Source organism: Petromyzon marinus, chromosome 1 (genome assembly GCF_048934315.1).
Source record: "Petromyzon marinus isolate PM22_M1 ecotype Great Lakes invasive population chromosome 1, UKy_Petmar_22M1.pri1.0, whole genome shotgun sequence".
Classification (NCBI taxonomy): domain Eukaryota; kingdom Metazoa; phylum Chordata; class Hyperoartia; order Petromyzontiformes; family Petromyzontidae; genus Petromyzon; species Petromyzon marinus.
Window position 1 is genome coordinate 12,395,066 of NC_133667.1, and position 16,388 is coordinate 12,411,453.

The following is a 16,388-nucleotide window of genomic DNA, read 5'->3' on the forward strand; positions in this document are numbered from 1 at the left end:
GGTGGCGAGATATTAACTATCTTGCTTTGTATGCAGGAGGTCATAGGTTCTATCCACGACCCTGACGCCTGTATATTTGGAGTTTGCATTTTCTCCCCGTGGTCGCGTGTATTTTCTTCTCTGGGTCCTCCAGTTTTTCCCTCTACTTTGAGAAACAGGCGTTTAAGAGTATGTTCCTATATATTTCCACATAATAAGCCACTTCACTGAGCTATCATTTGTGGCCAGGTCACTTCTGAAAAAGAGTTATAGAGCTCAGTGGGCCTTACCTGCTAAAATAAAAAAAAGTTTAGTTTAATAGTTTAGTTCGCGCCAGTCGAGTTCGATTCCAGCTCACGGCCACCAACACCACTGACGATTATCTGAACCGGTTCTGAGCCTCTCCGAGGTCGACTCAGTTTTTAAATGAGTACTTGGTGCGGTGTGTAAACATCTCCACCTTGGGAAGAGGAAAGGCAGTCAGGCGTGGTGCTGGTCACCAACCCCCACGTGTGGGTAAAGGGCCTATTTCTTGTTCACTTGCGAGACGGATTGAACCTTATTGGGTGGCTTGGTGTCTTGGCAGAGCAAGCTCGCAGACTTCTGCACACAAGGGGCTCGGATTCTCCTTGGCGTTCCCCGAGCTGCCGTTTGGCTGTCAGTTTATATATTTTTTTCCCCCGAAATGAGGCTCAAAAACATCATTCCGCTTTGGAAATATGGCTCCACGACTCAGGCGAAATAGGCGGAATTGCTTTCGCCGCAAAAAATGCCGGAGTTCTATAACAAGTGCTGATGTGAACTCTTCCAAGAATCCAGTTCTGTACGTTGCTTTATGCTTCAGTGCAGTTGCCACATTGTCCCACCGTGAATTTAAAGCCTCTTTTTTCCCTCTTCTCATTAACGAAGCTTCAAATTCCCATCGAGGCAGCATCCCTAGATGTTTTATCTACCGACAGAGGTGGTTGCTGGCGAAAGTTGTCGAGACATTATTTTGAAAACTTTCATAGCCCTGCTGCCTTTAGCAAAAATAGAACACACAGCAACTGGTGAATAAAAAAAAGGCTAATTGCAAAACAAAGAACTTACAAATGAAAAAGATGAACGGCTATCGTTTTTGCGGTTGAATCTTTGAGTTGTTTCCACCAGCTGCAGTGTAAGCAAGCAATTGTAGCGCTTGCAGTTTACCTTGACTTGAACTTCTGTCGCACCGCATTTATCCAATTGTGCTAATCAGAGGTGTGTGAGGACAAACTGAACGCAAAAAGCAGCTCACCTTGAAGTGAAATAACCCTGAGAAGCCTGAAATTAAGTAATTCAATCTCCCGTGGTCCCATCATCCAGTCGACAACGATGGCGTGTGCGGTGTCCGCTGTCCCTCCTGCCACCGCTCACCCTGCTCTGGAGCCGAGCGGAGACTTCCCGGCGTGGCTGGAGGCGCAGGGCGTGAATGCGGAGGTGGCCCGGGCCATGGATTCGGAGCTGGGCATCCGGGACTACGGGGTCCTGCGCGCCTGCGTCGGGGACGGCCTCGTGCGGGCCGAGCTGCTGGCCACGGCGCGCGACCGCCTGCCCTTCGGCTTCTACGCCGTGCTGCGGCAGGTGGTGAAGGCCCTGCGGGGTGCCGAGCCCAACGATGGTGCCGGGACACCGCGCTGGGACGACGCCGCCGCCAGCAATGCATCCTCCTCTCCTGGCGACATGACGCGGGAAGGCCTGGTGGACGTGCTGCTCGCGCTGTTAAGTGGCTTGAGCCGGGAGCTGCTGCTGTTCGTGCGGAGGTTGGGAACTGTGGAAGGAGTGGGATACGTGGAGGATTTTGTGACGGATGATGGGGGTCACCATCCGGCCGAAGAGGATCAGCACAACAGCCACTGTGAGTTTTTATTTTAATTTAGAGGGGAGGTGTGGCCAGGTTAGCTCAAAGATGGAAGCGCTGAGACGGTGGCACTGCTGAGATTTGGCATTGGAATCCAAGATTTAGCCACCTGTGATTAAATCAGAGTCCTCAAGTGTAGTGAGTTAATGGTTCTCAGTGTGGTCAAGTTTACGGTTATTTGTTTAACCAGGTGAACCTTCAAGAGTCGAGGATAGTCTAATTTGCACACAGGCTGCACACAAAAACCCATGTCATTACATTTGGTTCTGTCTTTTACTTGGCAACATTCGAGCTCTGATATTTAAATATGGGCTGGACCATCATATGGCAAATATTACTCTCATATGGTAGAGCAGGTGAGAAAGTGCTGCCAACTAGTGTGTGACCCAGAGTTCACTTCAAGGGACCTCAGAGGTAGCTTTGTGATATCCACTTCCTCGGGGCATTCTTACAATTGCTCTGCAACAGAACTGAATGGATTCTTCCATCTCATGATAATGCCAATACGACAATCAGGATAACACTGGCATTGCATTACAACAAATTACACACAAAGTGCTTGCCACAAATCAATCGCAATAACTTGCTGATCTTGTCAAGGAGCATAAATCATCACACGAACTCCGGCCATCCTCGCAGTGGCTTTTAGCTAGCCAGTGAAAGAGACCGTCATCGCATCGCCCGCTTTAAGATGCGCTTCCGCGACCGTCTGGAATGCTCTTCCTACGGATATTAGGAAGCATCTGCAGCTGTGCACTTTAAAATCTAGACTGAAAACGAATTTCTTTAGAACTGCTTTTTATGTTTAGTTTATTTCCCTACCCCTGCACCTCCAATTAGCACGGTTGGCTACGTACGGTGCCAAAGAAGTCCAACATTCATACAAATACATTTTGCAGGTTCTGGGTCGCTACATCTCAAATACATTCCTGGAGTCAAAAGCCAGACGTCATGACGTGCTATTGTGACCCAGCAGAACTTTAGCGGCATGCTCGTTGGACCTTAAGAGATCATTGCTGGATGTGAGCTTCCCAACAAGATGAACACGATGTGGCAGTACAGACAGTAGATCGAACCCACGGCCTCCTGTATACCAGGCGAGGTAGTTAACCATCCCAGGCAAACTGCTAACGAAATTGGCCCCAAACATCCCGCAGGAAGAAAAAAAATGTGACTGGTACTTCATTCACCATGGGGTTGATTCAAGCACTGACTTTAATGTTGAACTCGACTACTTTAAGATTCGTTTTGTGTTGGCTGTTATAATGACGATGTTGTCAGCGTATCCGAGATGGCCGAGACTTTATTCACGTTCACGCCTTTATGTCCGCGAACCAGGTCTCAGGAATTATATTCAAATGTGGCTGTGAGTAGCCTCGGTCAGAGCGTATCTCCCTGTCTAACTCCTTTTCAGATTTGTATTTTGCCACCCTCTTTGTAGGGACCAAAGATAGCAGATCCCCCTTTGTAAATGTTTACGTTGATGTCTGTATATATTTTTGTTCAATTAAGACCATAGTTTGTGAGCGCTTGGATGACCACTTCAATTTCCACCTTGATAAATTTTCCTCTTGAGAGTTGAAAGCCTGGAATAATTTAATTTGATATGAATCTATCTTTTTTTAGGGTCTTGTCGATAGTATGCATACGATCAATGGTAGAAAAACCCTTTCCCAAGTGCAGCTTGCTCGCCATTGTACGTTGACCGCTAGATTTCCTATTAGTTGGATCTGCGTGGTCAGAAGTTACCCAAGAAAAGCCCATTGGGCTATGAAGCTCATTTTCAAGGGCAACTCGGCCAGCAGACAAGAGGGGCGGTCAGTTTAACACATAGGCTTTTCGCGACCAATATCATCCATCGTACAGGTTTTTTTGGGTTAGATCGTGTAAATATAGCGAGTTGTAATTACTGGTGAAACGTACTCAGGTTGTAAATGTTGTGGCTTTGCTCTCGAACACACCGGTGTGCTTTACTCATAACGAATTGGCACGTTCGGTTTACGTGACAAACCTTACTAATTGCCTGTGTCGGGTGGTGGCGGGTTTAACGACACGTGTATGTATTTACGCGAACTAACCCAAAAAAAACCTGTATTATGGAAGAGGAGTGGCCTTTATGCATAAATTACATAGTGCAGCATTCTTCAATCATTTTTTAAGAGGGGGCCACTTTCGCCGATAAGACGTCATCAGCGTGAGGGCCGCCACACGTTTGAAACCATTGGGGTTTGACAGCAGCACGATGATGATGGGATGTTATTGTCACATTTGTGTATTGTCGTGGGCCGCACGAACAGAGGCCGCACTAAAGGCCACCAGGGGCCGCCAGTGGCCCGCGGGCCTTGCGATGAAGAACACTGCTATATTGCAATCGGAGGCAATCGGGGAAGCATTGACCCATTGTGGTGAGCACATTGTGCTATAAACCAGGTGGACCCGTGTTTGAGTTCTGGTCACAGCGAACAATTGTGATCTCTGAACCGGTTCTGGACCCACCCTCTTCACCAACCAATACCGATCGACGTGGTGAAGTGTAGTCAAACAGCCTTGGGGTGCTGAGGCCTTCATCAAGCAGTGGATTTACAAAGTGCTGTGAGTGAATTTACAATGAATGAATGAATGATGGTTTGGAGGCGATTGGGTCTGTAATTATTCAGCTTGGTTTTGTCTCCCGTTTTTAAACAGAAGAATGACTGCTGCTTCGTTTCCACGAACGAGGTACAGTTGATCATCGATTATCCGGCACTGCGCGATTATCCGGCTTCCAACATTATCCGGCGGTTCCGGGCCGATCCGGCAAAACCGCGGCAAAGGCAGTTCCAGTCCGGTGTGTCAAAAATTATATACAGTACTTTATACACTCTCATATAACTTGAACAATGAAAATACTGCACGTGTATACATTTTTCATGACTACTAACGACAGTAATAAAAACAAATAAATTGACACGGTGTGATCCGGCGAAAAGTTGCGTGTCATTCGGCGTTCGCGTTCGGCGATCGTCAAAACACATGGCTGTTGAAACAAGAGCGGTCGTATGTACATTGCCCGATGCAGAGTATTAAAGATTGCACTGGTAGATAGGATACAGTAAAGTAGGATATTTTTGTCTATTTGTACGCTTATTAATACCAAAGTCGTATAGTAAACACAATTTAAAGCACTGAAAAAACATACACACAGCACCTAAAAACATGTTATTCAAGAATATGCTAAATAGGCTCTTTTAAATAATTCTGAGTGGTGATTATCCGCCGTTTTTGAAAATCCGGCGCCCCCTTCTCTCCCGAAGCCGCCGGATAATCGATGATCTACTGTATTTCATTTCCGTGCAAATATCTGGTAAATTAGGTCTGCTAAGTTGTTTCAACAGCCGGTCCTGCTTCTTTCTATCGTGTCCACAGTTCTTGCGTCTGGTCTGGTGGCAGCATTGACCCATTGTGAAAAAGGCAAGCGTGGTTTTAAGACACCTCCTCCTGATATGAATACTGGAATGCATTTTCTACACTTTGTACTACTTTGGCTGCTATCAATTTTCACGTGATAAGCCACTTTTGTTGGGCTATCATTTGCGGCCAGGTCGTTTATGAAAAGGAGCTATATAGCTCAGTGGGCTTTACCCGGTAAAATAAAAATAGTTCAGAGTTCGTTTTATCTACGGGACCCTTTATTTGCCTTGTGTAATAGGCGTCTATTTGGTGGTTGAACATGTTAATACCTGTATTGATGCCAGATAGGGCAAAGCCTTTTTGTTATATATATAACTAGCTTTACTATCCGGCTTCGCCCGAGACTTCGATTCTTGTCTTGGATTAATACACGGCCTACGCGGAAGGTGGGGGGGGGGATGCGTGACGTCAGCAGGCACACTGCGTAACGCTGCCGCGTGCGGGTGACATCACAGATGTGAGCAGTGACATCACAGATGTGATGTCACTGCTCACTTGTCATTTTGTACAGTCTGGAAACTACCCACATGCCGAATTTCAAGTTTGTTGCATGTCGGGAAGTATGCTAAACATTTTGAACAGACACACATTCCCAAATTTCCCTTTTTTATATATATAGATTCAATACAAGTTTGCTTATATAAATAAAATACATGTTGTTTGGAGATAACTCTAAAACACAGAAGTATGTGTATCCACACATACACATCTAGGGTAAATGTTGACAGCAGATAAGGTTCTAATTTACGGGGCGAATGGAATCAGCGTGGAGCTCTTTCGGGAAAACTGAATTGGATCGTGAACGGTAAGCGTGCCGGCGTGCCCAAAGAAGACAGTTCCAGTCTGTGTGTCGGTGCGCGCGCCCAGCTGTGACTTACGGACCCGAGACGCGTAAACGCTGACAAATTAAATGGATCAAGAGTTGAGAAGCACGCAAAAAAGAGCAAGGAGAATTGCACGCTTCGAATTACACCGAGAGACTTGGAAGGGGGGGGGGCGTGTGGATCGTGCAATGATTGCAAATCAACGACCGTGTTTGTTGAACGTTGCGAGAAGCAAGAGTGGGCTCAAGCAGCGGACCGTTGCCTAGAAAGGGGTGATGGCCATCGGTTATGACTGGTGATGGAATAGCAGCCAAGGGACAGACGGAACGATGAAATAAGTTTGTGCGCAGTCGATGGTCTGTAGCGTCCCAATGGCGGTAGGGAAGACTTAATCCACCAATGGATAGTTCATGGCTGAAGATGGGGATGACCATTAGATCATGAGATTGGCACTCTTAACCATACCGTCAGCCAGCCGGATATTGTTATTCTACTTCCAATTTAGTCCTAAATGTGTGGCAGACCCCCGTAGCCTGTACTTACTACGCGTGCCCGGTCTGTATGCCTCCTAGGTAACTTGGGTGAATTTACCGATGCTGAGGAATCGTGGACCCCGGTAGAAGGAGCTGAGGGACGGGACAGCCAGGAGCCCGCAGGTGAGTGTGGCTGGACGCGGGCCAGTGTGGGCGATGGGCATGGGTGGGAGGAGTTGAGTGAACAAAACGATCACTTTGGCAAAAAAACATTACCAAGCTGCGGCGTGTACAAAGTCGTTTGGCACGTGTCGTGACGGGTACTGCAAGGTCATGTCCGTCCAGTGCTCGCCGAGCTGCATTGGCTTCTGGTTGCCGAGCAAATACATTATGAGGTCGCACTCATTACGCGCAAAGTGCTTGCCACAAATTAAGCACAATATTCTTGCTGATCTCACCAAGGAGCATAGACCGTCACGCAAACTCCGGTCATCCTCGCAGCAGCGGCTTTTGGCTAGCCATTGAACAAGGACGGTGGTCACCGGATCATGCGCTTTCATATGCGCTGGTTCTGCGGCCGTCTGGAATGCTCTTCCTTCCGATATTAGGAAGCGACTGGAGCTATGCAGTTTTAAATATAAATTGAAAACTAATTTCTTAAGAACTACTTTTGTGTTTAGTTTGTTGCCCTTCCCCCGCACCTCCGGTTAGCTTGGTTGACTATGTACGCTGCATACATACATACAAACAAGACAGCCTGAGTGACGTAGATTAAATTAGCAAGCCTCTCCCTGTGTTGTTCATCCCTGCCATAGACATCAGCCGCACGAGTGACTCCAGCCTCGGGGCTCGAACCTAGGTCCTCGGAAGGTGCAGGCTCGGTGCCTGACATTGACATAGCCTCCTTAAACAGGGAGAAGCAGTCGGCCACAAGGCCTACACGTTGCTGGTTGAATATTCAGCTATGGTATCGTTCCCCTTAGAGGCAACCAACCCCAGGACATAAACCCAGGGGCCTCGGCAGCCCTGGCTGTGTGTCCAGACACAGGCATCGGCAACATTGACGCGCCGACGTGCAATGTGGTGTCTGCTATGACTTACGTACGCTACCTTTAAATCTGAAGCGAGCGTCCTCTCTCGTGCAGAACCTCTGGGAGGCCACTCGGAATTCTTCATCGAAGACGGTGCCTTGCAGCCCAAAGTCGCCATTAAGATCGAAGAACTCTCCGAGGATTCCGCCGCCGCCACCATCCCCGCCGCCGCCGCGGTAATTGACGACCCGAAAGCCGCCGTTCGATGCTGCGTTGAGCCACGAGACTGGCACGAGTCGACCCTCTCGGTGAAATGCTCACCAAATCGCTCGCCGGGACGAGGGCTCCCCGCCGACAGCGGCGACAGCCCGGCGGCGGCGGCGGCGTGGCTGTCGGCGGCGTTCACCGCGGCGGCAGCAGCGGGCGTCGCGCCCTCGGCGGCGGCGGCGGCGGCGCCGATGGCGGCGCCGACGGCGGCGGCGGGGCGTGAGCGCCCCTTCCGCTGCGACGTGTGCAGCCGCGCGTTTGCGGAGTACTCCAACTACCGGCGGCACACCCGTACGCACACGGGCCAACGGCCCTACCGGTGCGAGGCGTGCGGCCGCGCCTTCTCCAAGCGCAGCAACATGAAGAGGCACCAGCGCAGCCACAAAGGCGAGAAGCCGTTCGGCTGCGACGTGTGCGCCCAAGGATTCACGCGGCTCTGCAACCTCAAGGTGCACCTGCTGAAGCACGCTGGGGAGGGGAGTGCCCAGCGCTCCGAGGAAGCGAAGGGCTCGCTCCACCGCGACGGCGGATGGGAGATTCAGAACTCCTCTTTTGCTACCGGGTAGGTTTTTGAGCGGTTGCACGGCGGGGCTGTCTTGCTGCGTTTTCGGGGGTCGTCCCTCCCACGCGTGCCGTTTGATATTTGTGAAAGAAACTCTCGGCGCGTGGAGCGAAACGGCAGACCGTCATGCCGAACGATAGTGATCCAACCTGAAAACGTATCGGAGAACTATCGGCTCTTGTAAAAATTTTTTTTTATATTTTTCTCTTGTTTCCCCAAATTTGTTCGTCGAGCGGGGGTGCCACTGTTGATGTTAGATAATGGCCCGTGGAAGCGGATATATTGTACAACTACTCCTGAGATGTCTTCAAATGACCTCTGGTTCACGCGGTGTGGGGGGCAGCACTTTCTCACCCGGTTAATAACAGTTGGCTGCCTGCATTTGAAGCTCGGATGTCAGCGATGCAAGCTCAGCAATCTCTGACTTGTGAAGCCACCCGGCCACGTCATGATGCACGGTTCCGCTTGGGTGAATCAGGGAGCTAATCGTAGGCACACAATCAGGCATCTATTTTTACACTCACCATACTTCTGTCGAACCTTGCGTGTGAGAGTCGGTTATTTACGATTCATGCGAGTGTTAGGCTATGACAGCAAGAAAAACGGCAAACGAGAGAGGAAAACATCTAGATGGTAAAAACCCAGGCAAAAAATAATCCATAATTCTGGAAATTAATTAAACCCCCGATTTGGGATAATTTATCTAATAAATTAAAAATTGCTTTTGAGAGGGTGGAATTATTACATGGCTAGATAATATTTTTTTAGCGAAACATCGAACAAAGATGGTCGCTTTCAGATGCGCTTCTGCGGCCGTCTGGAATGTTCTCCCGATATTAGGAAGCAACTGGGTGTTATGCACTTTTAAATCATCGAGATTGAAAACTAATTTCTTTTGAGCTGCCGTTTGTGTTTGGTTTGTTGTCCTTCCCCTGAACCTCCGATTACCGAAATTCTACTGGAACATAGAATTAAAAGGGTAATCATATTCAGGGCATTGCGGATGTAGAATTCAGGATTCATCGTTTTGCTTTAAATATTTAAAATTTTCACAGAATTTGCCCAAATTTTTTTTTAGGATTGCATTTTTATCCGGAACCCCTAGTTGAATGCCATTTTTACAAAACTTTCAGAATCAGAATATTTGTATACTTGGTGTGTTCGGATGTCAGAGCCTAAACAATTCAGGAGGTGGAGGTTTACGATAGACACCACGTTGTGGCCTCGTGAAGATCTGTGTTTATTATTTAATTTTGAATTTCTTTCGTTCCCTCCTGTGTGCGGGTTTTCTCCGGACACTTGATAATAAAGGATTTTTTTCCTCATTAAATACTTGTTTACGTATGCGTGATGTGTGTGTGCTTTTGTTTATGCAGTTTCATAAATGCTCAATATAGTAGAACCCCCTCCTAACGACAGTAAATGGTTCCACAAAACCGGTCGCTAAGAGATTTGGTCGTTAAGCGAGTCTAGGAAATACACGTTAAAGGCTTAATACTGGTAGGAATCTCCTGGTTACACCAGCCCACAGGGGATGATTGTGTCCGTCCGTCGTGCATCCAAAAATGGGAGGGGTGGGGCTGGGTGGAGAGGGGAGGGTGGGGAGGGTGGGGCTGGGTGGGGAGGGAGGGGCTGGGTGGGGAGGGTGGGGAGGGTGGGGAGGGGCTGGGTGGGGAGGGTGGGGGGTGGGAGGGATGGGGCTGGGTGGGGGGGGGCAGGTCACCCCGTGGTGCCCTTATAAAACTCAACGTTTAACCTACTCACGCCCGCTTGTGCCCGCCCTCACAGTCGGGCATATTTGTGGAATACACCACATCGCCGTTGACCCTGGCCATTGACCGAGCAACCCAACGTTCCTACCAGCTCCCTCCGCAGGAATGTGTTTCGTTCCGATAGCATCGAAAGTTCCCCTTTTTCATGCAAAAAAAACGTACTTTGTAATATTTAAACAATATATTAATAGATAAAGATACATTGTAAACAGATATATATAAAAAAAACATGGTTAATTGATGCATTCACATTTACTGTACCTACAACAGCCTGTCGTTAACAGGGGAATGGTCTTTTGATTTAAAGCTTTGCGTGACTGCAGGGATTCATATTCTTGGTTCTTTCGGTAAAGTCACGTAGAAGGGAAACAATCAAATTGTTTTATATTTTTATTATTTAATTGTTTCCCTTCTACGTGCCACTGCCATACATAGCAGGCGTTACCAAAAAGATTTCCAAAATTTTAAACAAACACAAGATCCAGGTTCGATTCAATACAGTACACAAAATCCGTGATCTGATCCCATCCGTAAAGGATGCCATCCCTGACTTACAGTACCCCGGTGTTTACAAATTGAGTTGTATCTGCGGTGACTGCTATATCGGGGAGACGAAACGACATATTTCTGACCGAATTCGCGAGCACAAATCAGATTTGAAACACGGCAGAACGAATTCGTCGGCCGTGGCTGATCAGTGTCTCAACACAGCGGGTTCTCATGATATTGTTTTCTCCGATACCAAAGTACTCTGCAAACCTCCCGGTTATTACCAAAGATTTGTCCATGAAGCCATCCAGATATACAAACATAGACACAACTTCAACCGAGAGGATGGTTTTAAATTAAGCAACCACTGGAAAGATGTCATAAACCAAGTCAAAACTTTAGCTACCTTATAAGCACGCAGCATACTCTTTTCGAATTTTTCCATTTTTGTTTCCATTTAATCCATTACCCCCGTGCAGTGACCCACCGCATCCCCCGCACCCTCAACATAACAAAAGATGGATTCACTTAGCCCCGCACCCCATCAAGGTCCCCTACTTGGCTCCTCCCCCCCCCCCCTTAAGGGGGTCTCAGAGCCCCCCACTTTATGCAGCGATCTTGCTGTGACTGTTCCACCTGAAGACGGAAGCTTGTGTTGCCTCCGAAACGTCGTGATTTAATTGTTTTATTTTATTTTACCTATGTGACTTTACTGAAAAAAACATAGAGTATGGGGCTAGTGATGTTAAAAAGAACTGGGCGGGGCTAGTGATGTTATAAAGGAGTGGGCGGGGCTAGTGGTGTTATAAAGGAGTGGGCGGGGCTAGTGGTGTTATAAAGAAGTTTGCGGAGCTAGTGGCGTTAAAAAGAAGTGGGCGGGGCTAGTGATGTTAAAAAGAAGTGGGCGGGGCTAGTGGTGTTATAAAGGAGTGGGCGGGGCTAGTGGTGTTATGAAGGAGTGGGCGGGGCTAGTGGTGGTATAAAGGAGTGGGCGGGGCTATATGATAAATCCACAGGTGGAATACGGTGATGCCACCACCCTCTTCAATGCAGTAATTTGCCGGCAGCATCTATATCAGTGGTTCTTAACCTGGGTTCGATCGAACCCCAGGGGTTCGGTGAGTCGATCTCAGGGGTTCGGCAGAGCCCCCGCCACGGAGGTCCGGACACACTTGAATTATTGTGTAAATTTGTGATGACACACACGGCCCGCTTGGCCATCACTGGCTGCAGATGATCATGCTACACTGCTTGGCCAATCAGCGCTGCGGGGAATTTAGTGCGTACTCAGTAGTCAACGTGTGACTGTTGTTGTCGTATGTCGTGTGATTTCTTTAATATTTTATCCATACTAACTATGTCGGGCAAAAGAAGAAAGTGGTCGGACGAATATGTACAACATGGATTCTCATGTATCACGGAACGTGATGGGAGTGAGCGTCCTATCTGCATGATTTGCAACGCCAAGTTGAGCAACTCTAGTCTTGCACCGGCAAAACTAAAGGAACACTTCTTGAAGCTGCATGGAGACGGGGAATACAAGAACACAACACTTGCTGAATTCAGGGTGAAGAGAGCCAGATTCGATGAAAGGGCCACTCTGCCTGCTCTTGGATTTGTACCTGTTAACAAACCGATCCTGACAGCATCGTACGAAGTTGCTTACCTGATCGCAAAGCAGGGCAAGCCACACACCATTGGTGAAACACTTGTGAAACCAGCTGCATTAAAGATGGCGAATCTGATACTCGGAACAGCGGCCGAAGGTAAATTATCCCAAATTCCCCTTTCAAATGACACCGTCAGTGACAGAATAGAAGACATGAGTAAAGACATCTTGGCTCAAGTAGTCGCGGATCTGATTTCAAGCCCGGCAAAATTCAGCCTTCAACTCGACGAAACCACAGACGTTTCTGATCTAAGCCAGCTTGCTGTTTTTGTACGCTATGTGAAAGACGACATGATAAAAGAAGAGTTTTTATTTTGTAAGCCTCTTACAACAACAACAACGAAGGCAGCCGATGTGAAGAAGCTTGTGGATGACTTCTTCAGAGACAACAATCTTTCATGGGATATGGTTTCTGCAGTTTGTACGGACGGAGCTCCAGTCATGCTGGGAAGAAAGTCTGGTTTTGGTGCGCTAGTAAAGGCCAATGCACCACACATCATTGTGACGCATTGTATTCTGCACAGGCATGCGTTGGCAACAAAAACCTTACCTCCAAAAATGGCAGAAGTATTAAAAACTGTGGTGGAATGTGTGAACTATGTGCGAAAAAGTGCTCTGAGGCACCGCATCTTCAGTGAGCTGTGTAAAGAAATGGGCTCTGAATTTGAGGTACTTCTGCTCCATTCTAATATTCGGTGGTTATCCCGGGGACAGGTGCTGAATCGTGTTTTTGCCATGCGTGTGGAATTAGCCATGTTTTTGCAAGAGCACCAACACTGCCATGCAGATTGCTTCAAAAATCCTGAGTTCATTCTCATTTTAGCGTACATGGCTGATATATTCGCAGCTCTCAATCATCTCAATCAGCAGATGCAGGGTGGTGGAGTCAATATCATGGAAGCGGAAGAACACCTGAAGGCTTTTCAAAAAAAGCTACCGTTATGGAAACGACGAACAGAGAACAATAACTTCGCAAACTTCCCGCTTCTGGACGACTAGATCGAAGATGTGTCTGGAATCGGAGATATTTCTGTATCCACGGAACTGAAGCAAACAATTGCCACGCACTTAGATGAGCTTGCAAAGTCTCTCGACGGATATTTCCCTACAAGAGAGTCATATCCAGCATGGGTGAGACAGCCGTTCACGTTTGCTGTTGAAACAGCAGATGTCAATGATGAATTCCTCGACGAAATCATTGAAATTCAGCAGAGCCAGGTTCAACAGCAACTCTTCAGAACAACAACGCTCTCAACGTTTTGGTGTCGACAAATGAACAAGTATCCAGTTATTGCTAAGAAAGCCCTGGATTTTTTTTATACCATTTGTTACAACATATCTTTGTGAGCAATCCTTTTCGAGGATGCTGGACATAAAAACGAAGAAAAGGAACAGACTTTGCTGTGAAAATGACATGAGAGTGGCACTTGCCAAGGTGAAGCCACGCATATCTGAACTGATCTCTCAAAGGCAACAGCAGAAGTCACATTGATTTCCAGGTATGTAATTTGTTGTGAGTTTATGCATTGTGTTGGTTTTATTCTTTGAACAAGGTAATGTTCATGCACGGCTCATTTTGTGTACCAGTAAAAAACATATCTATGTCTTGAATTTGAAAAAAATCACATTTTATTTTTCACTAAAGAGGGGTTCGGTGAATGCGCATATGAAACTGGTGGGGTTCGGTACCTCCAACAAGGTTAAGAACCACTGATCTATATCCATAATACAAGGGTTTTTTTTGGGTTAGATCGTGTTGATATTTAAATGTGTCGTTAAACCAGCCACCACCCGACAGCCAATTTAGTAAGGTTTTCCACATTCTCGGTTCTTTCGGTAAAGTCACGTAGAAGGGAAGTAATAAAATAATAAAAATAAAACAATAAAATTCTCACGACGTTTCGATTGCAAGAACATTTTCTTGCTGTGATTTTCACACCTGATGACGATTGCTTGTGTTGCAATCGAAACATTGTGAGAATTGTATTGTTTTATATTTTTATTATTTTATTGTTTCCCTTCTACGTGACTTTACCGAAAGAACCAAGAATATGAATCCCTGCAGTCACGAAAGCTTTAAATCGAAGGTTTTCCACGTAAACATCTCCATATCAATAAAAGGCTGAAGATGTCTGCCACAACTCGGCTGGGTCCCAGTTCCTGGAATGCCGCGCGATGACGTCATCCGACGCTTTCACCTTTTAGCGTGACGTCAAATTAAAATACCGGTACCCGCGGCCCTTTCAAAGAGCCGAGATGACGCCATCGTCGTGCGCGATGATGTCACGAGGCGTGGGGGGGGGACGCGCGAGTGTTCCCGTAACGTTATCACGCTGCCGCCGTGCGCGATGACGTCACTACAGGGTTGTGGGGGGAAGGCGCGCGACCGTTGTTCCCGCAACGTAATCACGCAGCCGCTGTGCGCGGTGACGTCACTACGGGGTCGTGAGGGGAAGGCGCGCCACCGTTCCCGCTAACGTAATTACGCAGCCGCCGTGCGCGATGACGTCACAAAGGGTGGGGGGGGGGTGATGCGCGCGACCGTTGTTCCCGCAACGTCATCACGCAGCCGCCGTGCGCGATGACGTCACTACGGGGTCGTGGGGGAAAAGGCGCGCGACCGTTGTTCCCGCAAACGTAATCACGCAGCCGCCGTGCGCGATGACGTCACGAAGGGGTGGGTGATGCGCGACCGTTGTTCCCGCAACGTTATCACGCAGCCGCTGTGCGCGATGACGTCACTACGAAAGCGTGGCGGGAAGGCGCGCGACCGTTGTTCCCGCAAACGTCATCACGCAGCCGCCGTGCGCGATGACGTCACTATAAGGGGTGGGGGATGCGTGCGACCGTTGTTCCTCCTACGTCATCACGCAACCGCCGTGCGCGATGACGTCAAAAAGAACATCGCGACTCATCAAGCAAAGCCGCGAGACCCCACGACAGTCCACAGATTTAGTTGCGATATTGAGCACCTTATGCTCTTTGGTTCTTTCGGTAAAGTCACGTAGTTAGAAATCAATTAAAATAAAAACAAATCACGACGTTTCGATTGCAACACAAGCAATCATCATCAGGTGGGAGAACCACAGCGAGAACATTTTTTTTGCTGAAGTTGGAGGATTTTTTTTCTCTTGCTGTGGTTTTCCCACCTGATGACGATTGCTTGTGTCGCAATCGAAACGTCGTGATTTAAGAACCAAAGTGTATGGATTCCTGCAGTAACGAAAGCTTTCAAATCAATATTGAGCACCGTTCAACATTGCACGAACGGACGAAAGGTTAATATTAAATTCCATTGAACGATACACACGATTAAAGAATGAACGAACAGACTAAAGTTGATTCCATAATAATCGTAATACTAACAACATAACAATAATAATGAAGATGTCTCGATCTATGGACGCGGTTTTGTATTTCGCGGGCAATGCGCTATCCTGGCGATTAATTGCCAATAGATTCAGGAACACTTGGATCGAGTAATGTGATTCACCAACCGCCCCCCCTCTCCCTTCATTTAATTGTCTTAAAATCGGCGAGATCGGTGATTCCGTCGCAGTCTGCTTCTATTGTTACCGGATCGGGACGGAATCACCGATCTGGAGAGGGGAGGGGGGGGCGAGTCGAATCATTACTCGATCCGCGGATCGATAGGCTCACGAATCGACGCAGCGATAAACACCCGCTATTCCATATTACGGATCGACTGAGCGTAGATCGATACGATTAATATCGATGTAACGATCCACAATGACCACCATCTTGATCGCGTGCGCGATGACGTAAAGCGCGCGCAAGGCCCGCGTGCGTGATGACGCAAAGCGCGCGCAAAGCCGCGTGCGTGATGACACGCAGGCGCGCGCAAGGCCCGCGTGCGTGATGACGCAATGCGCGCGCGTCCCGTGTGCGTGATGACGCGTGCGTGATGACGCAGGCGCGCGCAGCACGCGTGCGTGATGACGTACGAGGGGGGGAGGTTTTGTTGGGAGGTGC

At 48.0% G+C, this 16,388-nt stretch overlaps 1 protein-coding gene across 1 annotated transcript in view; it reads left to right on the forward strand.

The window, feature by feature from the left end:
- Positions 1-9,795, forward strand: part of LOC116941591 (uncharacterized) — a 44,597-nt gene extending 34,802 nt beyond the window's left edge. Inside the window, exons 13-15 of the mRNA XM_076068092.1 lie at positions 1,324-1,855; positions 6,705-6,788; positions 7,751-9,795. Of these exons, the coding sequence (XP_075924207.1) occupies positions 1,324-1,855; positions 6,705-6,788; positions 7,751-8,469 (1,335 nt within the window). The 3' untranslated portion in view covers positions 8,470-9,795. The remainder of the gene's footprint in view (positions 1-1,323; positions 1,856-6,704; positions 6,789-7,750) is intronic.
- Positions 9,796-16,388: the final 6,593 nt, after the last annotated feature.